Genomic DNA, 25,120 nt, shown 5'->3' with positions numbered 1-25,120 from the left:
GAGAAGGTGGCGCATAACAGCCGGCAGCAGGAGAGACCTGAGGGTAGATGGGGATGCTTACACGTCCCCACCCCCCGGAAGAGACAGTGCTTCAGATCATTGGGCGGGCCATCGCTGCAGCCGATGAAGGGGGGGTCTCTGCATATCTAATGCTCCTTCTCGTTTCCCACATCTCCCTCCTCCCATAATCTTTTCTGACTCACGTGTTGCAGGTGCTGTCGGCACGCACGTCTTACTTGCTCCTCTCACCACTCCACAACTCAACCTGTTTCCCTTTGTCATTGCAGATACCCAAGAACACGTGACGGTACCCGAGGAGGAGGAGGAGGAGGAGGGGGACACTGAAGCCACACCATCACTTGATCTGACACTCGCATCCACCAGCTCAGAGACTGACACTATGCATTCTTTAGAGGCTAGTTTAGAGAAGGGATCTGCATGTGGTGAGACACCAGGCACAAGTGCGCAGGAACCGGGGAGGGGAGAACAGATACCGCAGGTGCCAGCTTGCCAGAGGGCAAGGTCGCTCACTAGCTCTGCTGCAGAGGAGTCAGATGATGATGTCAATGGGCCAGGCTACAGAAGACGGCTGATGGGTGTGCACTACCAAATGCTGGGGCACTGGAAAGCCTGCCAGAAAGCCTGTGCACAATGACAAGGGGCATGGTGGAGTCCAGCTCCAACTTGGCACAGGGCTTTCCGCAGAGCTTGGAGCCCAGCCTTTCCAACATAGAATGGGTGGTCACCTCTATCAACACACCTGCGGAACCCACCTTGGTGCAGCGTCTGATGGCCGATGTCACGGCTTCAATTGCAGCACAAACCGATGTCATCAAAGGTCTACAAGCTACTGTTGCTGCTCAGACTGCTGTAATGGAAGCTTAGACTGCTGCTATTGGGGACCACTGTGGAACGGGGCTTCCAGGGCACCACAGCACTCCAGCAATCCGTTCTCCAGCTGATCACCAGGAGTGCTGAGGCGCTGCCCTGGGAGAGTGGCAGCGGCACCATGGCAGTCGGACCTGCTGTCCTCTCTCAGAACGTCAGCATTCCTGCTCCCACCCCTGCCACTCCACCATTGCCCCTGTTGTTGCCTATCAGCCAGCCAGGCCACACTGCTGCAGACCATGCTGAGATGGTGCAGTCTGAAGCCGGGCCCTCCTGGCTTAGAGCTGCTCGAGGTCGTCCTCCAAGGCCATCTGCACGCTCCTCCATTGAAGGCCAGCAGCCTCCCACCACCCATGCTCCAGCCACTGGGGAAGCACCTCGTAGGAGCACTAGGATAGGTAAAGGCACATGAACAACAGGCACTAAGGCAATGCACAAGGGTGAATAGTTCTGTTCTGTTTCCATAATTTCATTGATAAATGTGACTTTGAATTTGCATTTGGTGGTGGTTTTTATTTGTGTGATGAGCTAACCAATGTGCAATCAGATGGAGGGCAATTTGACTGTCTTGTGGGAGCGGAAAGGTGGGGAGTGTAGGACTGTTGGTGAGTTGGGGAATGCAGTTGACATTATTGAATTTGGGCACGGATCAGGCGAGCACGCAGAGACCTTGCAGACAAGGCGTGTGGTCCCTGTTGCACCCTTGCGTCTTCCTCCACTTCATCTTTCGGCTCCTCCCCCTCCTTCTCCCCAGTCTCTTGCTTCTCCTCCTCCTCAGCCTCTTCTTCCTCAGCCTCCTCCCCCTCCACCTCTGGCTCAGGGTCTTCTCCGATCATTGGTGGCAATGTGCCTCATGATGGCGAGGTTGTGCAGCATGCAGCAGACCACCACGAATCTGCCCACCCACTCAGCAGAGTATTGCAGGGCTCCTCTAGACCGGTCCAGGCAGCGGTAGCATTGTTTGAGGAGGCCTATGGTGTGCTCCACGATATTGCATGTGGCAGCATGGCTCTCATTATAGGCTTGCTCTGCACGTGTGCATGGGTTCCTGACCAGAGTCATGAGCCATGGCATGAGGGGATAGCCCTTGTCGCCCAGTAGCCAGCCTTTGACTTGCCGAGGCAGGTGAAAGATAGCTGACACGTTGGACTGCCGCATGACGAAGGTGTCGTGGCTGCTCCCAGGGTAGCAGGCATCAACCTCCATGATTCGATGCTTGTGGTCACACACCAGCTGCATGTTCAGGGAGTGGAAACCCTTTCGGTTGACGAAGACAGCCGAGTTGATATGCGGTGCATGCAGGGCAATGTGCGTGCAGTCAATGGCACCCTGCACCATGGGGAAGCCAGCAACCCGAGCGAACTTCCGTGCTCTGTCAAGAGGGTGACGAACCTGTTCCTCATCTGGTACAGTGCGTCTGTGGCCTCCCTTATGCAGCAGTACACTGCATACTGCGAGATGTTGCACGTGTCGCCAGCAGAGGCCTGAAACGATCCTGACAGCATTGCCTGTGGCTGTGAAGGTCACCGTGGTGTAGAAATTCAGCACCACGGTGACCTTCACAGCCACAGGCAATGCTGTCTTTGCCCTGCTCTGAGGCTGCAGTTGTGGCCTCACCAATTGACAAATCTTGGTCACGGCTTCCTTGGTGAACCTCAGGCGTCTGATGCAATCCTCCTCGGTCATGTTGAGGTTAGAGAATTGGTCTCGGAAGGCCCAATTCCGAGACCAATTCTCTAACCTCAACATGGTTAGAGAATTGGTCTCGGAATTGGGCCGAGACCAATTCTCAATGCCTTGCACCTCCTCCTCCTCCTCCCTCTCCTTGCAGCTTGACCTGCTGTGTGTGGCCTCTCTGCATGCTCCCAATCATGCTCAATGTCCAGCGAGAGCCCTAGCAGACCACCCATGGTTGCCAGGAATGTTGTTCCACCACGGTTGTAACTTTCTGACCCGTAAGGCAGTACCTGCCAAACCACCCCCATTTGTACTCTGGGAACTCTCAGTAAGAATAGGGAGCTTCAAAAAACACTTCCTATTCCAGGAGCAGCCAGAAGCAATAACTCAGCAACTAACCTGTAAATCCTGCATGGTCCCGTTAAATGGGGCTGGTGGGGGTCCTCCAGGCACTCTGAGACACAGTCAGGTGATCGGGGTTAAGACTGTGTGTTGAGTTGAGCATTAAGGTCCAAAATGGTGTCTATCACTTTAAATCAGCGTTGCACACTGATTGCGCGCATTTTCTCCTTACTTTACATGCTTCCGGCGTTCGGTATTTGCGTATGTGCTAACTCCTATACCAAGATGGCATCCGGCACACGTCATGCTGGAAACATGCATGCACAGACAAATTGCCATCTTGGCACCTCGAGAGGCCGCGTAGCGTCGAAACAATGGGTGCTACATGGTACAATTTAGCGTCCTCTATGTCTACGGTGCCCTATCGGGAAAATCCCATGAAGAAATTTCCGATAACGGTTTTCAAATCTGTTGTTATGTTGCACTTTAGGCGGCACACAGAAGTTTTGTTGTGCCAATGCCAAAAGCCTAATGTATGATGGTAGCATTCGCCTGATCCAAGAAACCATCTTACATATAAGGTATCAGCTGTGGCTCAGTGATAGCACTCTCACCTCTGAGTCAGAAGGTTGTGGACTCAAGTCCCACTTTAGAGATTTGAGCATAAAATCTAGGCTTGAAACTCCAGTACTGAATACTGAGGGAGTGCTGCACTGTCGGAGGTGCCGTCTTTCAGATGAGACGTTAACCCAAGGCCCTGTCTGCCCTCTCAGGTGGATGTAAAAGATCCCACAGTACTATTTCAAAGAAGAGCAGGGGAGTTCTTCCAGTGTTCTGGCCAATATTTATCCCTCAACCAACATCATTAAAACAGATTATCTGGTCATTATCTCATTGCTGGGACTTTGCTGTGTACAAATTGGCTGCCACATTTACCACATTACAACTGTGACTACACTTCAAAAGTACTTCATTAGCTGTAAAGCGCTTTGAGACATCCTGAGGTTGTGAAAGGCGTTATATAAATGCCAAGTTCCTTCTTTATTTTCTTTTACTCTGCTCTGCACCCTACAGTCAGCAAGTGATCCAACTTTTATTCACGTTTGTTTAAACATAAAAAAAAATCCTCTGGTGGTATAAAGAGCTGCCTTTCTATTTTTCACCAGTTCAAAAAACTACCTGTCCATCAACTGGACATCAGGAGCGAAAGAATGAGAAGGCAAAATATAATGCCGGTTTCATAAAGATGAGGCTCGAGGCCCAATTTCAATCGGGCCTTGGGCCAATGTCTTCGGGTGGACGTTACGATCGCGATCCCCATTTCACACTGGAAATCGGTGCTACTCGAATTCCTCCCCCAAACGGCCAACAATGGAACAGTGTCCAATTCCTGAGCGTTGACATTACCTCGACGAGTGCACATTCCGCGAAAAAAAAAAAACTGTAACGTTAAAGGCATATTACATGTTTCTGTAAACATGCTTCGGTAATTCACCCACAATCCTTTGCTGTCTTTCATGCTGTGTAGAAGGTGCTCTGTTATTTTCATTTATTTTTCAGAGCTGGCTAATGCTGGATAGCAGTTCCAGGCTACACCAGCAAACAAGCAGTTGGTGATGAAGAGTAATGTTTAGTTAACAGCATATAATAAAATCATGGTGCACATTTGGACCACAGAGTATGCAAAACACAAGATAGTATTTTCAGAAATCAGAATTCAATATTCCTGTCTGAAATATGTTTCAACAACAGCAAAAAAATTTATAATCCATTCTCCAATCTTCATGACAGCTCCAAAGCTCGCTAGACATTTAATATGATAGCTGAGTAAGACCTTAACACATCTGGCATGTGATCGAATGTGGGAGGCGTTTGCTTTGTGTCGCTTCCCAAAGCAGCACTAATGCAGAAAATCAGATTACCTCGGTGACAGACCTAAAAGGGCCTGTACTTCAAAGTGCAGGAGCTCCAGTAATTTGAATCCATGCACAACACATTCAGTTTACATGCATTCATCTCTCCAGTGTCTAAAGCATGACATTAACGATTTATACTTCAACTCAAACCTATGTACCAGGTAGAATAGTGTGCAGCCTTGATGTATGGAAAGTGCTGAGACTAGTGAAGGCTTTAAAAGGTCACAAGAGTGAACCTTTCGATACTTACATTATTATATGATTGTTTGTCATATAATATTTACCACAAGCTGTCTGTAACTAGAGGCCAACTATTTTTAAATGAGATCACAGCAAAAAAAAATTCCAAACAACTTTCACTAATTTTGTTCAAAGTGAATTTTTAAAATGTATTTTGAAAGTATCGCTGTGACATTATTTGTTTAGCAGATTTTAAACACATCAGGGAAAGTACTGAAAGAAATAAAAACAGAAAATGTTGGAAACACTCAGCAGGTCAAGGAAACTCTGTGGAGAGAGAAACAGCGTTAAGGTTAACTTTCAGCGCTGACGAAAGGTCATCGACCCGAAGCGTTAACTCTGTTTCTCTCTCCACAGATGCTCCCTGACCTGCCGAGTGTTCCCAGCATTTTCTGTTTTTATTTCAGATTTCCGGCAACTGCAGTGTTTTGTTTTGTTTATTGTTTTTAAAGTTACTGAAAGGGTTAACTGGAGCTTCGAGAAGATTCACCTGGAGACTGAATGTGACACCCAATCAAAGAATAAGTTGTAGATTTCGGAGCAGAAGCTGTCGCATTGCAACTCCATGGACTTTCTGTAACAGAATAGACTGTTGGGGGGTATTAATGACCTTGAGCGATAGTGTAAAGTGGGTGATAGTGAATCAGCAGCTCGCTTTACATCTCTCCCATTGACTTCAACGGAAATGAAAATCGGGAGAGATGTATAACTGGCTGCCGATTCGCTATCATCCATTTTACACTATCGCTCAAAGTCGAAATGACCCCCTTGATCTCTCCAGGGAGTATGGAACTTGTCAATTCGAAGCCTATTCTGGAAATGTTACATTGGAACTTCATGTGCAAGATAATTAATTCGCAAAAACACAGGTAAGAGCTAGCTAAGTTTTGTGCTTGACTTCGAGGTACAACACTGACAAAATGGGCTGAAGGAAGAAGAAAACCTCGGCGGATAGTTTGAAGCCTAAGTACCAGAGATTAGAGGTTTTAAGGGCAGTTTTCTAACCTGGGATCCCAGCCAGTTCTTTGCCTCCAGCCTGAGATTCTCACTAGGATTTAGAAATTTAAGAGTCACAGTAAAAGGTTCTGAAAAGTAATTGGACCCAAAGGATCTCACTCAAACAAAAGAAAGGCCCTTTTTATTTTTTGCACATCCGTACATTTATTGCATTGGTCCTTTTAACTCAGTTTATGATAAATTATGTGTTCTGTATAAAGACAGATGAATAAGTCATTCTACATTAATGATCCACCAGTTTTTGTATCTGCTTCATACCTGTAAAAGACTATGGGGTGGAACTTGGTTCTGGCTCACATTTGGGTCCATACCCAGCAGCGTGCCAACAGCCCATGCTCAACCGGGAGGACTGAGGCCTTCCTAAAATTGTTCCTTGGGCCTCATTAACATATCTTGTGCAAGCTGCTGGTGCCTGTTGCACCTCCACAGGCAGCTCACACCTTTTACTAAGATGACTATCTGGCCACTTACTGCGCTGGCAGGGGCCCGAAGGTTAAGTCCCAGGAGAGGGGGTTGGAGTGGCAATGGTTGGGGACTGCTCCTCCTGGCTCCAAAGGAACATTTTTCGAAAAAAACAACCTTATCTTTAGGCCACAGCGACTGCTTATGAATCCGGCTCCAACCATGCTCAATCAAAACACATTTTTGCAAGAGGGCCTAAAATAGCCATTAGGCCATTCATTTACATATGTAAGGGGCCTAACGCCTGTTTTAGGCAGCTGCTCAGGATGCCCGCAAAGCCGCCTTTACCAATATGGCAGCACCCGCAATGCAGACGCAGGTCGGGCACGGAATTAGTCCTTTTGCCCTCACTTTCCACCCAGGAAATGTGCCCTATGTGGACCAATTTCCTCCCCTATGATCGTACAAATGTCTCCTTTTCCCATTGAATAAATACCTTCAAAGGTTTTAAAATTCTAAAAGGCACGAACTATACAAATGAAATCAGGTTATTTAATTCAAACAGTGAATGTAGAATTAGAGGACACAAGTACAACATTAATAAACCTGAAGCAAGACGGAGACTAGGTTTCTCATTACAGAAGGGCAGATAAGTAGCAGAAATTTTCATCAAAAGCAGTTCGCACAATGTGCACTGAGTACTTTTAAAAAGATCTCTGGATGAGTATCCGATTAACAACAGAAGTGAAGATTATAAGGATAAGCATAAATCCTAAGTGGAACACAGTGACCCATTTGTTGCTGGGACCATAGACACACTATGCACTATCAGGATGCAAAGTGTGGATTGTAATGTTAGATTGATATACGAGAATTGTGCTTGATTATTTTAGGTGTCAGGGAGCATTCTCTTTTTGGACTTTTCTCTGTGGCTGTTCACCTCACTTGAGAGATTAGATAAATTGGATAATGTCCTTGTTAGTGAAAATTGTACGTGATCTTTTGAAAGGAGTGAACTTAATGGACCAAATGGCCTTTTCTCATTCGGCACTGTTCCTACGCTTAGAAACATAAAAAGAAAGGTGCTTCTATATTGAGATGTATTGCCATTTACCCATCTGCCTGTTGCTTTATTAAAACTATTGGTTAAGGGGAGGCTGGGAACAACTGATTTGACCAGGATTCCCTCCTCTTCGCAGCAACATCATAAAGTTCCATTGCAGTGACCTCAATCAGTACACACTTCCTGAACTGAAGGTCTGTGAGCCCCAACAAGGGCATCCTCACATTAAAATTCACAGAAAACATTAAATAAAATGGAATTATAGAGTCATAGAATCTTACAGTACAGAAAGAGGCCATTCGGTCCATCGTGCCAGTGCCGGTTCTTTGAAAGAGCTATCCAATTAGTCCCACTCCCCATTCTTTTCCCATGCCCTGCAAATTTTTCCTTTTCAAGTATATATCCAATTCCCCTTAGAAATTGAATCTGTTTCCACCACCCTTTCAGGCAGTGCTTTCCAGATTATAACAACTTGCTGCGTAAAACAAATTCCCCACATCTCCCCTCTCGTTCTTTTGCCAATTATCTTAAATCTGTATTCTATGGTTACTCATCCACCTGCCAGTGGCAAAAGTTTCTCCTTATTTACGCTATAAAAAACCCTCATAATTTTGAACACCTCTATTAAATCTCCCCTTAACCTTCTCTGCTCTAAGGAGAACAATCCCAGCTTCTTTCATTTCTCCACATAACTGAAGTCCCGCAACCCTGGTATCATTTTGGTAAATCTCCTCTACACCCTCTCCAAAGGATATACTTCTGATTTAAATCAACCTATCCTTTTTTAATATGTCAGCAGTCATATAAAGCCCACATGGCAGACTGGTCAAAAAAGTAAAAGCCCATGGAATCCAAGGGAAAGTGGCTAGTTGGATCCAAAATTGGCTCAGTGGCAGGAAGCAAAGGGTAATGGTTGATGGGTGTTATTGTGACTGGAAGGCTGTTTCCAGTGGGGTCCCGCAGGGTTCGGTGCTAGGTCCCTTGCTTTTTGTAGTATATATTAATGATTTGGACTTGATTGTGGGGGGCTTGATCAAGAGGTTTGCAGATGATACAAAAATTGGCTGTGGTTGATAGTGAGGAGGAAAGCAGGAAGATATCAATGGACTGGTCAGGTGGGCAGAAAAGTGGCAAATGGAATTCAATCCAGGGAAGTGTGAGGTAATGCATTTGGGGAAGGCAAACAAGGCAAGGGTGTACACAATAAATGAGAGGATACTGAGAGGTGTAGAGGAACAAAGGGATCTTGGAGTGCATGTCCACAGGTCCCTGAAGGTAGCAGGGCAGGTAGATAAGGTGGTTAAAAAGGCATATGGAATACTTTCCTTTATTAGCTGAGGCATAGAATATAAGAGCTGGGAGATTATGCTAGAACTGTATGAAACGTTGGTTAGCCCACAGCTTGAGTACTGTGTACAGTTCTGGTCACCACATTACAGGAAAGATGTGATTGCACTAGAGAGGGTACAGAGGAGATTTACGAGGATGTTGCCATGGCTGGAGAATTTTAGCTATGAGAAAAGATTGGATAGGCTGGGGTTGTTTTCTTTGGAACAAAGGAGGCTGAGGGGAGATTTAATTGAGGTATATAAATTATGATGGGACTAGCTGGAGTGGATAGGGAGGACCTATTTCCCTTAGCAGAGGGATCAGTGACCAGGGGGCATAGATTTAAAGTAATTGGTAGAAGGATTAGAGGGGAGCTGAGGAGAAGTTTTTTCACCCAGAGAGTGGCGGGGATCTGGAAATCACTGCCTGAAAGGGTGATGGAGGCAGAAACCCTCAACTCATTTAAGAAGTACTTGGATGTGCACTTGAAGTGCCGTAACCTACAGGGCTATGGGCCAAGTGCTGGAAAGCGGGATTAAGCTGGATAGCTCTTTTACGGCCGACATGGACATGATGGGCCAAATGGCCTCCTTCTGTGCTGCAACTTTCTATGCTTCTATGATTCGATGATAAGAATAAAATTGTCACATTGAGTATTAGATGCAATACATAGAAGCAGTTGATCTCAGGCAGACAGAACTTGCCCTTTAGGAGAAGCCTGAATGTGAATGTCAACTGAGATTAGGATTCAAACTTGGTTTCCTAATTTGAGGGCTCAGTATTCTAATGTTTCAGCTACTGGGCAATGGCTACGTGGGAACATTCTCAAATTACTATTTGTGAGGGCCCAGTAACTTTAGTACCAAAGCTGTTGAATTATAATTAGGCGGAGACGAGTTTGTATTGCTCCTTTGATCAATACTCAAGGTCTTCTGCCCTCAATGAACAAGTGTTAGTTATGCTTAGCTGAGCTGCTGGATGGAACAGCAGCACTCCATCTTGGAGAAAAGAAATCCCAACAGGACCATGATAATGGAGATATCTGTGTACCAGACAACCTGCACTGAAAGGGAAAGCGGGAAGTAGCAAAAAGGAGATGATTGGATGATCCGCTGTCCTTTTGAAATTAGTGTAGGAATAAATCTGTTCCATGATTCCCAAACCCAGATGAGCAGCCTGGGGCGGTGTCAAGCAGAGGTGAGCTGTCCTCTGTAGAGTATGTTGAAAAAGAGGAGGGTGAGTCAACATGAACCACTCTTGTGGAACTCGTTGACAAGACCTATGAGTGGGACACCTGCCACTTTCTTAAATAATGCCCAATACTGGGAGATTAATGAAGAAAAGGAGTTAATTTGAATCCACCCTTCACTGATTTAATGCTCTATGGTCACAGTGGGCTGTCTCATTTGAGTTGAACAGTGATTGAAATTTGTCTTGAATCAATAGCTGGAGAGGAAGCAGGGCCAGAGATTTAGATAACTCATGTGAATACACTATTCATATGTTTTGTATTTTCTCCCTATGTTTAGACTCTCAACCAGGCATCTTTCTATTCATTCCTCAAACATTATCAGTTAGCAATTGTAAAAGGCAGTATTCATACCTGGCACAACACCATTGGTAGCGATGGCACTCATCGAAATTGCTGTCAGCATGGTCTGTAAAAGAAAACAGGACATGCAATGAATGGGGAGAATGGATCTTGTAATTTGAAGGCTGGTCCTGAAGTAAACACACATCAAAATTAACTCTTTTATTGGCATTTGTCATTAGGCAAAGGCCCTGAGAACCTCATCAAGGGACAGATATTGAAAACATTATTCTGTTTAAAAATGTGAAACATCTGCACTTTGAGATGTTATGTAGGAAAAGTACAAACTTTGACACCTTCAGTATTTTCACAGATTGTCATAATTGATGGATGGATGTAGCAGTCAATCAGAAAAGGATCATAATTCAACACTAAATGCTAACATAAAATGGCAGTGCGTGCCATTGATGTCTATTGCCATGTTAACATCTGAAAAATGACAACAGAGTGAAGGAAATATAAATTGCTGTCTAAATATTATTGATGACAACATAATCAGTGCACAAGTGGCAACAGCAGAACAGTTGAGTAATTGAGCATGTAATAGCACAACCATAAAAAACAATGAAAACTAACAACCAACATCCCAAAGAAACTGCTATAAAAACCTCGTTCAGCTGGAGGAGGTACATGCTGTATCATGCAAAGTCTCATATTTGGCATTCTTCTGAAAAGTCCTCTACTGTTTGGGTTACTTTCCACTGTCAAGGCTGACACCTAACACTTCTACTTGAAAGTAGTTCTGGATTAATCTTCCCTGCAGGTGCTGTGAAATCGGCCCCATTTACTTTGCAGGATGACTTCCACTGCACTCATGGCAATAAACAACAGTGCAGGCAGTGCTGATTTTCGATGCTGGTTGGTCCTTTCACAACAGTAGGTGGGAAAGTGCACTGCTCCCCTATAGGGTAGGCTGCTGACTCAGCCCACCTATGACCATTTGAAAAGTTGGGTGGTACTGCCAAAGTCACTTTGTAGCCAGTTATGACTAGATCTTCCAAAAGCATCCATACCAGTCATGGGAGCATTTATGAGAGGTGTACCTACTGTATCAATCACCTAACTGAGAGCTTGCTCATGGCTGTTTGGGAACTTAGTCCATGCCATGATGACACTGCCCCCCTAATGAGTAAATTCATTGACCCAAAATTCAGAAAGTAAGGTCTACTCAAAAGGTCGTGTCCAATTTTAAGTAATTAGTGAAATAATTGTATGCATTTGGCATGTCTTGTAAGTAAGAGATTATTAAGTATTTACTAGATGCATAATTGACATCTAGTAATGAAACTTCAATATTGTATCAAGCTTTAATTGAATTACTAGCTGATCATCCATTGCTTTGCTCATGGCAAGTTGGATATATTGTTTAATAACCAGAGGAGCTTTATGTCATATAATGGACATTGCACTATTTCCCTGTGTTTAACGTGATCTGTCCCTTTAACTGCTGCAAATAGGCAGTCTCTGAGATTCTGTTAAATGGATAATTCCATTATATGGAGTGATCCCCGGTCCCATGCACTCTGCTGCTGTCAGCACTTTAATTACAGATTTATAATTGCAATTCTGGTTGAGTGGATATCACATCATTTAATTAATAAGTACAAGGAACTGGAACAATTTCCATTCCTATCTGAATTCTTACGAGTGAACTCCATTGAGCCATGGTTGCCACTCAGGGAAACTGGCTCGTGCGGCATTGCGATGAGTCTCGTCTCCTTGTCTCTATTCCCTGGTGTCACAAAAAACCTACAAAGTTTGCATGGAATGAGGGTGATCGGCACCGTTCCCTCTAAGTTGCGTGCATGCGTGACCGCGCAACAGTCTGTTGTGCGCCGCGCACTTAAGGATTCCGTCCGTGCACCAAACCAGCGCTCTCTGGTCTGTGTCGAGTTAGCTGATATCAGCGGTGAGAGCACTGCTTGTGATTCACAGTTCTGGGGCGAGATTTTCTCCTCGTGATCGTTATCGAGTGACCCCGGCTGAAAGCTGTGGATGGACAGCTGGCCGGGAGGTCGGACGTTGGGTGATAGAAGATTGGATCTGTCTGTCCTCAATGGTCAGATGCCTTGCTGATGTTCACTGCCTGGGTGTACCTGTAGAGAATGGCTGGTGAGTGAAGCACGAGAGCATTTTTCGTGGCACTATCAGTCTGTGAAAGTCGACACCTTCAGAAGAGGGAGAGGGAAACTTAAAAGGGCAAAAGGAGAGTTGGCCCAGGCACGTTTGGAAGTCTCGCGATAACCCGGGCTGCTCTGTAACAAGGTTTAATAGTAAACAGCAAGAGGTCAGTCGTCTCGAGTCAGTCTGGCCGGCTATGGGAGGCATGTAAAGTTATTTGGTTACATGTCAGTGTTTGAATAGCTCAGTGTGATCCTGTGTGACACAAGCCAGCTGTTCCCCAGTATCAGCACTGCTCCGTTGACCCAACAGTCAGGACTTGGCAGCACTCCTGTATTTGCACAGGGAACCCCTGGCTTCTTAAAGGGACAGTACCCTGAGGGGTGTCCGACCGATGTTTGTGTGAATCTTCAGTGAGTGACAGAGGGGGCAATGGAATTGTTCCCCTCTTGCCTGTGAGATACCTTTAATTCACAGAATTCTAAGCAGGGAGACTCTAAACTAGACATTCAGAACAATCTTGGCCATTAACAGGACATTGCAAATGCACAAAGTTAATTCTGAATGGCTGACTGGTAATAAATGATTGTTTTATAGAATGATACTGCCTCTGGTTAGGGATTGTTACAGGTGGTGGTCACTGTGGATCTGTACAGGCCCCGCAGTTCTATACAGCATTAATGTCAGCTGTGGCTCAGTGGGTATTCTCACCTCTGATGTTAAAAAGGCTGTGGGTTCAAGTCCCACTCCATGAGACTTAAGTACCTCATCCAGGCTGACACTCCAGTACAGTACTTTTTTTATTCGTTCATGGGATGTGGGCATCACTGGCAAGGCCAGCATTTATTGCCCATCCCTAATTGCCCTTGAGAAAGTGGTGGTGAGCCGCCTTCTTGAACCGCTGCAGCCCATGTGGTGAAGGTTCTCCCACAGTGCTGTTAGAGAAGGGAGTTCCAGGATTTTGACCCAGCGACGATGAAGGAACGGTGATATATTTCTAAGTCGGGACGATGTGTAACTCGGAGGGGAATGTGCATGTGATGTTGTTCCCATGTGCCTGCTGCCCTGGTCCTTCTAGGTGGTAGAGGTCGCAGGTTTTGGAGGTGCTGTCGAAGAAGTCTGGGCGAGTTGCTGCAGTGCATCCTGTGGATGGTACACACTGTAGCCACGGTGCGCCGGGAGTGAATGGAGTGCCAATCAAGCGGGCTGCTTTGTCCTGGGTGGTGTCAAGCTTCTTGAGTGTTGTTGGAGCTGCACTCATCCAGGCAAGTGGAGAGTATTCCAGCACACTCCTGACTTATGTCTTGTAGATGGTGGAAAGGCTTTGGGGAGTTTTTTTTAATTCATTCACGGGATGTGGGCGTTGCTGGCGAGGCGGGCATTTATTGCCCTTGAGAAGGTGGTGGTGAGCCGCCTTCTTGAACCGCTGTAGTCCATGTGGTGAAGGTTCTCCCACAGTGTGTGTCCGGTGCCTAGTGGTCCGTTCAGTTTTATTCTTATTATGACTTGTTCTAGTGAGATTTTACAACTGAGCGGCTTGCCAGGCCATTTCAGAGGGCAATTAAGAATCAACCACATTGCTATGGGTCTGGAGTCACGTATAGGCAAGACCAGGTACGGACGGCAGGATTCCTTCCCTAAAGGACATTAGTGAACCAGATGGGTTTTTACGACAATCCAGTAGTTTCATGGCCACCATTACTGATACTAGTATTTTAATTCCAGATTTTATTTAATTAATTGAATTTAAATTCCCCAGCTGCCGTGGTGGGATTTGAACTCATAACTCCAGATTATTAGTCCAGCCTCTGGACTACTGGTCCAGTAAAATAACGACTATGCTACCATACCCGGAGTCAGGAGGTGAGTCACTCGCCGCAGAATACCCAGCCTCCGACCTGCTCTTGTAGCCACAGTATTTATGTGGTTGGTCCAGTTAAGTTTCTGGTCAATGGTGACCCCCAGGATGTTGATGGTGGGGGATTCGGCGATGGTAATGCCGTTGAATGTCAAGGGGACGTGGTTAGACTTTCTCTTGTTGGAGACGGTCATTGCCTGGCACTTGTCTGGTGCGAATGTTACTTGCCACTTCTCAGTCCAAGACTGGATGTTGTCCAGGTCTTGCTGCATGCGGGCAAGGACTGCTTCATTATCTGAGGGGTTGCAAATGGAACTGAACACTGTACAATCATCAGCGAACATCCCCATTTCTGACCTTATGATAGAGAGAAGGTCATTGATGAAGCAGCTGAAGATGGTTGGGCCTAGGACACTGCCCTGAGGAACTTCTGCAGCAATGTCCTGGGGCTGAGATGATTGGACTCCAACACCCACTACCATCTTCCTTTGTGCTAGGTATGACTCCAGCCACTGGAGAGTTTTCCCCCTGATTCCCATTGACTTCAATTTTACTAGGGCTCCTTCTTGCCAGACTCGGTCAAATGCTGTCTTGTTGTCAAGGGCAATCACTCTCACCTCACCTCTGGAATTCAGCTCTTTTGTCCATGTTTGGACCAAGGCTGTAATGAGGTCTGGAGCCTAGTGGTCCTGGCGGAACCCTTGGTGAGCAGGTAATAGGTGAGTAAGTGCTGCTTGATAGCACTGTTGACGACACCTTCCATCACTTTGCTGATGATTGAGAGTAGACTGATGGGGCGGTAATTGGCCGGATTGGATTTGTCCTGCTTTTTGTGGACGGACATACCTGGGCAATTTTCCACATTGTTGGGTAGATGTCAATGTTGTAGCTGTACTGGAACAGCTTGGCTAGAGGCATGGCTAGTTCTGGAGTTCATGGCAAGTCTTCAGCACTACAGCCTGGATGTTGTTGGGGCCCATAGCCTTTGCTGTATCCAATGCACTCAGCAGTTTCTTGATATCATGTGGAGTGAATCGAATTGGCTGAAGACTGGCTTTCGTGATGATGGGGATATCGGGAGGAGGCCGAGTTGGATCATCCACTTGGCACTTCTGGCTGAAGATGGTTGCAAACGCTTCAGCCTTGTCTTTTGCACTCATGTGCTGGACTCTGAGAGAGTCTGCACTGTCGGAGGTGCCGTCTTTTGGATGAGTTGTTAAACCAAGGCCCTTCTGTCCTCTCGGATAAACGTAAAAAAAATCCCATGACACTTTTTGAAGAGCAGGGGAGTTCTCCCGGTGTCCTGGCCAATATTTATCCCTCAATCAACATCATTAAAACAGATTATCTGGTCATTATCTCATTGCTGTTTGTGGGAGCTTGCTGTGCGCAAAGTGGCTGCCACATTTCCTACATTACAACAGTGAGTACACTTCAAAAGTACTTAATTGGCTGTAAAGCGCTTTGGCACGTCTCGAGGTCATACAAGTCCTTACATTTCCTTTCCTTAAATATGTAACTTCAACCTTTGGAAACAAATGGGGTAACGATGAGCATGACCAAACTGCACCCTGCCTTACATAGAGGCAGCAAAACTAATGAGACCTGCAAGATATACAGTTGTAATGCAATAATTTTTTAAACCCTGCTGAGGATTCAATGGAGGTGGGGGGGGGGGCTTTAATTAAAGTGTTCCCTATTCCCAAATTCACACTGACTGATTTGACAGCTGTTTTATATTTCTGACTCAATTTAAAAATTCTGATTGCACACGATTTATTTCTGTTTGAATCAGAGCCATTAAGCTGATTCAACAAAAAGCTGATTGGAATCGTTCCCATCAGATAATTTTTAATAAAATCTAACAAGACTGGTCTGCTCATACCTACTGCAACTTAAGAAACCCATTTAATAAATTATATAAATTTATCAGCCAATATAACATTAATTTGTTAAAATTATCCATTATTTGGTACATATGTTCTGTTTGTTATATACCCTGAATAATGTTTTTCAAAAAAGATGTTCTTTTCAAGGTTGTGATCTGTTTTAACGATGGTGCACACAGCCTTTATATCAGTGCACAAGCCCAAATTCATTCCACTCATGGCCGAAAAAAATTAGAGGGAACATTGGTGGTCGGTCAGTGTCCTTGTTTCTTAGTGCTTGGTTCTTTTCAATTACATCTCAGTACATAATACTGGGCGCAAGCCTGTGGCTGAGTGTAGTGAAAGGATTGAGCCCTGCACCAGACAATCCCACTGAATGGAGACGAGATTATGGGGCGGTGAAATTGGTTTTCGCCAATAGTGCGATTCATAGGAATCGGCAGCCCGTTTTACATGGCGTCTGATTTCCTTTTCCATGGAAGTCATTGGAAAAGAAAATGAAACAAGGTGTAAAAAGGGTTGCTGATTTGCCGTGAGTGCATTTCGTGCTACTGCTAAAGACTAATTTCACCCTCATGGTCTCTAAATACTGGGTTGACATCCAGTGGGGTACTTGCACCTGGATGGAGTGACCACTGGCTCAGTGATAGTATTCCTACCTCTAAGCTAAAAGAGTTGGGTTTGGGCCTCACTACAGACAGCCACGGCGAGCGGAGACCCGATTGCCGGCTCTGAATGCTGGATTGATGTCCAGCCGGGGTACTTGAATCCAATGGGTGCGTGTGTCTGTCCCCCGCCACAATCATAAAGGTTGGTGAGGCTCTTTATCCTTGGTTGTAGCCCAACTAGGAGAACATAAAAACTGTGAAGAAGGCAATGGGAAACCACCTCAGCTGCTCTTCCCTAATAAGCGGCTCAAGAATCTCATGCATGTGAGACTTGAGATAGGACTTGGCCAGAGGCAAAACACAACAGATGGACAGGCGTAATTCTGATTCCCTTAAACAAAATCCTATGATTCTGTTAAGCGTTGGAACTTGTTGGAATGGATTTGGTTTTACTTTTTATATCCTTTAACTTTGATAATTCCTTTAACCTTCAACCAGTGATTCCCTTAAACAGACGTCACTGCATTAGTCGGAATAGAAATAGTGTGAAGGCGAGAAGAGTGGAAACATCTGAAAATTTCAACAAGAATGATTTTTGAACAGGATAATTTCTTTCACATTGGAGTTGAAGGAAGATCTTTTAAATAATATGGCTCATGCCTAATGCACAAGGCTCGACTACATTTTGGAGACCGTCCCACACTTTCTGTGTTCATTTATTTAAAGTTTTACTTAATAGCCTGAAATTCCTGAGGGGATCAAAATCTCTGAATCAGCAATTTTTCAGATTACAGGGTCTGAGAAAGTTCAAAACATCGGCAGCAAAAACGTGAGACAAAATGGCCCACTGGTGCAATCCCCGTAGTAATGTAATTTATGAGTTAATTAACCTTTGTTACTTAGTTTTCTTGCAGTGGTCTGTACGCACTTTCTGGTAATTCTGGTCTGAAAAATCCGTGGTGATAGTTTATACAGAGACTTACAAATTGTCTTTCAAAATGCAAGCTGGAAATCCGATTGGCATGCACTCTCTGATTATTAAAGGTGAAATTCTTCTTAACAGAAAATGGGGGAACGCCTGTAAATAAAAATGCAATTACAGGATCATATAGAAGGTAAGTGCATTAACAGACTAACACATGGTTCATGTGATCTCCTGGAGTGGTTTTGATCAACTGAGGTGGTCGGAGAGGGATTTTCCAGAGTTCTTTTTCAACTTATTGGCCTTGGGTCTTTCTCTGCCTTTTTGCCTCTCCTGGGAGATTACATGGCTGCGTTGGGGGTGGGGGGAGGGGGCAGGGGGGAGGAATTGTATAGTCATGATGCTCCAGTCGTCATGAGTGTGGGTCAGGCTTGATAGACCAGCTGGTCTTTTACTGCCTGTCATTTTCATGTGTTCGTATGTGCGCAAAGGTATGAAACGTGCAGGATTGATGAACGTGATTTTGTTAATGGGTCATTAAGTATGGAGACTTTCTAGTTTTTCTTTAAAAAGAGGGCGTTCACTGTATTAAGGGTGTTGGACGAATTGCAGTAGAGTTATATTTAAATCTAGAATGTTATTTTCTGATCTCAGCCTGGCCTCTCTGGGGAGGTGATGAGTAAAGGCTACAAGCAGGGGAAAAAAAAATCAGAGGAAGTGCCATTGCCATCTACGCTTACACACCTCCTGATAGCTGGCTATAGACTGGCACTGACCCATGCAACTTCAGCCCGGAGACTGGGGACCAGAGCACAGGGCTCATAGCAATGCCACACATGCAAGTTCTTTCTAGTCCCAGTCTCAATGGACTTCAGTGTATTTTCATTCGAGCCCAGATAGGAATGAAAATCTGGGAGCAAGTTGGCACTCATCTTCTTGGCTTGACTGTCTGCAGGGAGGCCAAATGGTGCAGTAAAAGAGAAAATAACTGAAAAAGAAAAGGCTATGCAGGGGAACAAAACACCCCACATTATTGTAGTGCATTTTAGAAACAAACAAAATCAAAGGTTTTGCCTCACTTGCTGAGGTAGACCCACGCAGGCCAGTGATCCAAAAACCTCATCACCACTCAGTCCATCAACAGACAGAAAAAATGTTGGCCCACATTTACGGAGGCAACATTCCTGCTGCTAGGGCACCAGTGCCTCCAGTGGCATCCACTGCTCCATTAACCATGTCATGGCAGCCATTGGTGCCATTGTTGTAAGACAAATGCAGCATCAGTCAAGGACATGAGATGTGTAGGGAAAAAACATGCAAGGGAGGGGGTGATTCTCAGCATCTTTACCTCCATGCATTATTTTTTGCCATTTTCCACAAGTCACACACTTCATTGAAAATAGCTTTTGGCTGCTTTAGTGTACAAGGGAATAAAATGTCTGGAAGCTGGGAGAACAACACCTCCCTTCAGAAAAGCCACAAACTCCTCAGGGGGCTGCATGAGAGGAGACCTGCGGACAAGGAAAATCTCCTCAGGATAGTATTCCTGGTACGGTCAGACCTTGCATAGTTTATGATCCAAATAAGGAATTGAGAGCTGACCGGTGCAAGGAGTCTGAGAATCCTACAGTCAGTTCATCAAGCTCTCATGATGCCCTTACCTTCTGTGTCCTTTTGAAGAGATGACATTTCCAGCCTTAGCCAGACATTCACGTCTGAAAGTAGGAGTGTTGCGTTTTTAAAGTAGGTGGAGATCAAAGATCAGCGACAGGAGAGGCAATGGGAAATACCACATAGCACTTTCACAAATTATGCATTGTCCCAAGATTTGGAGCTATCATGTTATAAAAAATTGACCGCAGAGTAACCATCTGTTTATATGAGGAAAAATCTCCTGAAAATGTATCAGTTAGAAAGATGCTGTGCTAGTCTGGAGAGCAGCTTACTGGGTCAGCTTTGCTGTGACCTAGCTGTAGAGACAACAGATAGAACAAGAATCTTATGCTTTATCTGAGATTCTTGGTGTCCCTGGAGTGACCAACTTCATCTAAGTTTGCCTTTAAATATCTTTTGAGAGTGGAAACCTTTACCATAACAAGGGGAGTTTATGCCCAATGAATATATAGCTGCGGTTGGATTTAGAGCTGGTTCTGACATTGCTCCTTCCTCTGTATTTTGGTCATGTTGTGCTCCGACATATTGGTAACTTGGCTGATCTCAGTCAGGGCAACAGTTGGACATTGCAATTGGCTTCAGTGACTGAAGAGCTGGGGGAAGGAAAATCAGCCCAATGTCCCTGCTCCAGATTAGAATCCAGTGATTCCTGTTGGGAAAGTGTACAAATATATAAAAAGAAAGCCTTGCATTTATATGGTGCCTTTCACAACCTCAGGACATCCCAAAATGCTTCACAGCCAATGAAGTACTTTTGAAGTGTAGTCACTGTTGTAATATAGGAAACGTGGCAGCCTATTTGCGCACAGCAAGGTCCCACAAACAGCAATGTGATAATGACCGGATAAACTGTTTTTTCAGGATAAATAGTGGCCAGGACACCATGGGGAACTCCCCTGCTCTTCGAAATAGTACCATGGAATCTTTTATGTCCATCTGAGAGGGCAGATTCTGTTTAATGTCTCATCCAAAAGATGGCACCTCCGACAGTGCAGCACTGAAGTGTCAGCCCAGATTACATACACAAGTCTCTGATGTGGGCCTTGAACACACAACCATTTGATGCAGCAGGCAAGAGTGCCATCAACTGAGCCACAGCTAACACCATGGTTCATTAACATTGGGTGACGGTAGGATTAGGGTCGTCTGTGATCTCCCCCATGATCAAATGGTTCTATCACTGTGGACAAATTCGCCAATGGGAAGAGCAACCACTTGGGCAAAGTAAAACATGGCTGCTTGGCCAATATTCCATGTAACGGTACCAAAGCATGAATGGGGGAAGAAGAGAAAAATTCGGAGAAAGAAAGGAAATTTTTATCTTCTTAACTTCTCCTTGTGAAACAATTCCACCTCGTTTTGAGAACAGCTTATGTTAGTTGTCTTCCTCCGAGAGACTGTTCTTACGATGAGATAGAGGGCTTTCCCTTGCCGAGTCTGAGTGCCACAGCCTCAACAAGAGTTGCTGCATACTTTAAAATGCTACTTTGTGTGCATCGATGCACTGTTCACTTCTATGTTCGATAAAGCTGCATGTTTTGGTTACCAAGTGTTTTTTGCAAGTTCTCTAATTTCCTTTCTTTCTTCCAGTCTTTCTCCTCTTCCCCCCACTCATGCTGTGGTACCGTTACATGGACCATTGGCCAAGTGACCATGTTATACTTTACTCAAGTGGTCGGTCTTCCCATTGGAGCCTCAACAATGACATCAGGCCATTCACCTGAAAGGGAACTGGCAGCCGAGCCCAATTCTATCCTCATTTCACATGCACTTTCCAGTAAGTATCACTGGATAGCTGTCAGGAGTGAATGACTGATTATTCTCCTAGGCCTTACCTCAAGCATGTTGAGGCCACTTCCATTCCACCTTCGATCAACTGACTCAGCACAGTCCAGGAATTGAACCTTGGGACCTCTCTGGCCAGGCGGCTCATTTACAAGAAAGTTCTTGAAAATACCCTGATTGTAATTATCCAGTGGGATTCTTGGCAAAAGCAGTTGTGTTTGAAAGTCAGGCTGATTATTACAATGAGCGTGCTGCACTGTGCATATGTGTATGTGCGATATTGCAGTGCTGCAATGCCACATTATAAAGCAGGACAGCACCACGGCAGATGATAGGTCTCAGTGATGGACTGTCAGAATAATGCCCATGCGACAAGATTGTTTTGTGGCGTAGTCTGCACTGGATAAATTACACAGTCAGCTTTTTATTTATATGCCGGAAGTATATAAGAAAGAAATAAAAATCTCCTCAATGGCATGGTGGCACTTTGTGGCGTAATATTGACTCATGTTCAACAGGAAGGTTTCAGGTCTGACCCCTGGTCTGTGCTGAATTAGCTGATCGCAGCTGGGCGCATTCCAATTAGCCTCACTGTCTCTGATCGAGAGAAGGCAAAACATTGGCTTAGTGTGGCTGAAGGTGAAGTGTGTGTAAATCAAACTGTCGCAGTAGAGATCTTTTATCCATAACCGTTTCTTTGCATTGTTATTTAAAACAAAATTAAATAGTAATGATAGCAGACATTTATACAGACTGGTAGATTCAAACAGTATATATTGAGGGGTGTAAGAGTGGGCAGCAGCCATTTTGCTGCAGTGTTAATGTTGCAATAATTCAAACCATGTTGAAGGAGACAGAAGTGGGCAATGTAAATACCTGAAAATAAAAGCAAAATACTGCAGATGCTGGAAATCTGAAATAAAAACAGAAAATGCTGGAAATACTCAGCAGGTCATGCAGCATCTGTGGAGGGTAAAATAGAGTTAACGTTTCGGGTAGAACTAGAAGAAGTAAAGATTTAACAGTTTTTAAGCAAGTACAGAACCAGGGAAGGTGGGGGGTGGGGGGGTGGGCTGGGGCAGGGGAGGGAGGTGAAGAAGGGGAGGGGAGGAAAGAACAAAAGGGAAGGTTTGTGATAGGGTGGAGCGTAGGAGTGATTTGATGATAAAAAGGATGATGGTTCAAGGCGAAGAGCATGGTAATGGGACAAGTCCATCCCATTTCCCGCACTTTTGCCCTCAGCCCTTCCCCTCCCTCCCAGAACCATGATAGGGTCCCCCTTGTCTTCACCTTCAACCCCACCAGCCTCCACATTCAATGGATCATCCTCTGCCATTTCTGTAATCTCCAGGATGATGCCACCACCAAACACATTTTCCCCGACCCTCCCCTTTCAACATTCCGAAGGGACCATTCCCTCCACGACACCCTGGTCCACTCTCCCATCACACCAACACCCGCTCTCCTTCCCATGGCACCTTCCAGTGTGAGCGCAGGAGATGCAATACCTGCTCTTTCGCCTCCTCTCTTCCCACCATTCAGGGTCCTAAACACTCCTTCCAGGTGAAACAGTGATTTACTTGTACTGCTTTCAATTTAGTATATTGTATTCGCCGGTCACAATGCGGTCGTCTTTACATTGAAGAGACCAAACGCAGATTGGGTGATCGCTTTGCTGAGCACTTCCGTTCAGACGGCAAGCGTGACCCTGAGCTTCCATTTTAATTCTCCGACCCACTCCCACTCTGACCTCTCTGCCCTCGGCTTCCTGCACTGTTCCAATAGAGCTCAATGCAAGCTGAAGGAACAGCACCTCATCTTTTGATTAGGCACTTTACAACCTTCTGGACTCAACACTGATTTCAATAACTTCAGATTATAACCATTACTCCCACTTTTTCGGACAGAAGATGCTGGCAATGGTTCTGATGTTGCCATTTACAGCTACTCCTGACCAATCTTTTGTTTCTTTACTTACCATCTTCCTTGCCTTGCACCAATCATCCCTTTTGTCATTTAATCGCTCCTGCCCTTCACCCTATCAGAGACCATCCCTTTTGTTCTTTCCTCCCCTCCCCTTCTCCCCCAGCCCCCTCCCCCACCTTTCCCTGGCTCTGTATTTGCTTAAAAACTGTCAAACCTTCACTTCTTCCAGTTCTGATGAAAGGCCATCGACCTGAAACGTTAACTCTGTTTCTCTTTCCACAGATGCTGCCTGACCTGCTGAGTATTTGCAGCATTTTCTGTTTTTATTCAGCGTAAATACCCTGATGTTTAACTCTTCTGATTTCATTATCACTTTTTCCACCTTGTTCCACAGATTCAGCTCCTGAGGAACATAATTTCCTCTGGCACTGTTTAATTTGTTCGCATAAAATTTCCTTGTGCCGTATCTTAACATTAATCTGCTTAAAGTAAACAGGTTAATGACTGCACTAAACTAACACACAATGGAATTTCAGGCCAATTTATTAGCAGCGCACTACTGAAGGAAATTACATCCCTAGGAGCAGAACTGAGCTTAAACTTTCAGATGATGCATGGAATAAAAATATTTCAGTGCAAATCACACCTTGAGGTTGTTCTGAACTGAGCAACACCAAGGCCTGTAAAAGCTTCTATAGGTATGTAAAAAGGAAAAGACTGGCGAAGGCAAATGTGGGTCCCTTACAGACAGAGACGGGAGAATTTATAATGGGGAATAAGGAAATGGCAGAGAAATTAAACAAATACTTTGTGTCTGTCTTCACGGAAGATGACACAAAAAACCTCCCAGAAATACTAGAGAACCAAGGGTCTAGTGAGAATGAGGAACTGAAAGAAATTAGTATTAATAAAAAAATAGTACTAGAGAAATTAATGAGACTGAAAGTCAATAAATCCCAAGGACCTGATGATCTATATCCCAGGGTTTTGAAAGAGTGGCTATAGAGATAGTGGGCGCATTGGTTGTCATCTTCCAAAATTCTATAGACTCTGGAATGGTTCCTGCAGATTGGAGGGTAGCAAATGTAACTCCACTATTTAAGAAAGGAGGGAGAGAGAAAACAGGGAACTACAGACCTGTTAGCCTGACATCAATAGTAAGGAAAATGCTAGAATCTATTATAAAGGATGTGATAATAGGACACTTAGAAAATAATAATAGGATTTGGCAGAGTCAACATGGATTTATGAAAGGGAAATCATGTTTGACAAACCTATTAGAGTTCTTTGAAGATGTAACTAGTAGAATAGATGAGGGGGAACCAGTGGATGTGGTGTATTTGGATTTTCGGAAGCCTTTCGATAAGGTCCCACACAAGAGTTTGGTGAACAAAGTTAGAGCACGTGGAATTGGGGGTAATATACTGGCATAGATTGAGAATTGGTTAACAGACAGGAAACAGAGAGTAGGAATAAACGGGTCTTTTTCAGGTCGGCAGACTGTGACTAGTGGGGTACCGCAGGGATCGGTGCTTGGTCCCAGCTATTCACAATCTATATCAATGATTTGGATGAGGGGACCAAATGTAATATTTCCAAGTTTGCTGATGACACAAAACTAGATGGGAATGTGAGCTGAGGAGGATGCAAAGAGACATCAAGGGGATAGACAGGCTAAGTGAGTGGGCAAGAACATGGCAGATGGAATATAATGTGGAAAAATGTGAAGTTATCCACTTTGGTAGGAAAAACAGAAATGCAGAGTATTTTTTAAATGGTGAGAGATTGGGAAATGTTGATGTTCAAAAGGACCTGGGTGTCCTTGTACATGAGTCACTGAAAGCTAACATGCAGGTGCAGTAAGCAATTAGG

The 25,120-nt window shown here is 44.8% G+C and overlaps 1 protein-coding gene across 1 annotated transcript in view; it reads right to left on the bottom strand.

Annotated features, from left to right (window-relative positions):
- The window catches only part of LOC137335495 (solute carrier family 12 member 5-like), a 290,880-nt gene that overhangs the window by 148,755 nt on the left and 117,005 nt on the right, over window positions 1-25,120 (bottom strand). The window contains exon 4 of the mRNA XM_068000838.1: window positions 10,478-10,532. Coding sequence (XP_067856939.1) covers window positions 10,478-10,532 — 55 coding nt within the window. The remainder of the gene's footprint in view (window positions 1-10,477; window positions 10,533-25,120) is intronic.

Source organism: Heptranchias perlo, chromosome 19, assembly GCF_035084215.1.
Source record: "Heptranchias perlo isolate sHepPer1 chromosome 19, sHepPer1.hap1, whole genome shotgun sequence".
NCBI lineage: Eukaryota > Metazoa > Chordata > Chondrichthyes > Hexanchiformes > Hexanchidae > Heptranchias > Heptranchias perlo.
The sequence above is the reverse complement of the archived record's forward strand: the minus strand, read 5'-3'. Positions and strand labels throughout refer to the sequence as shown.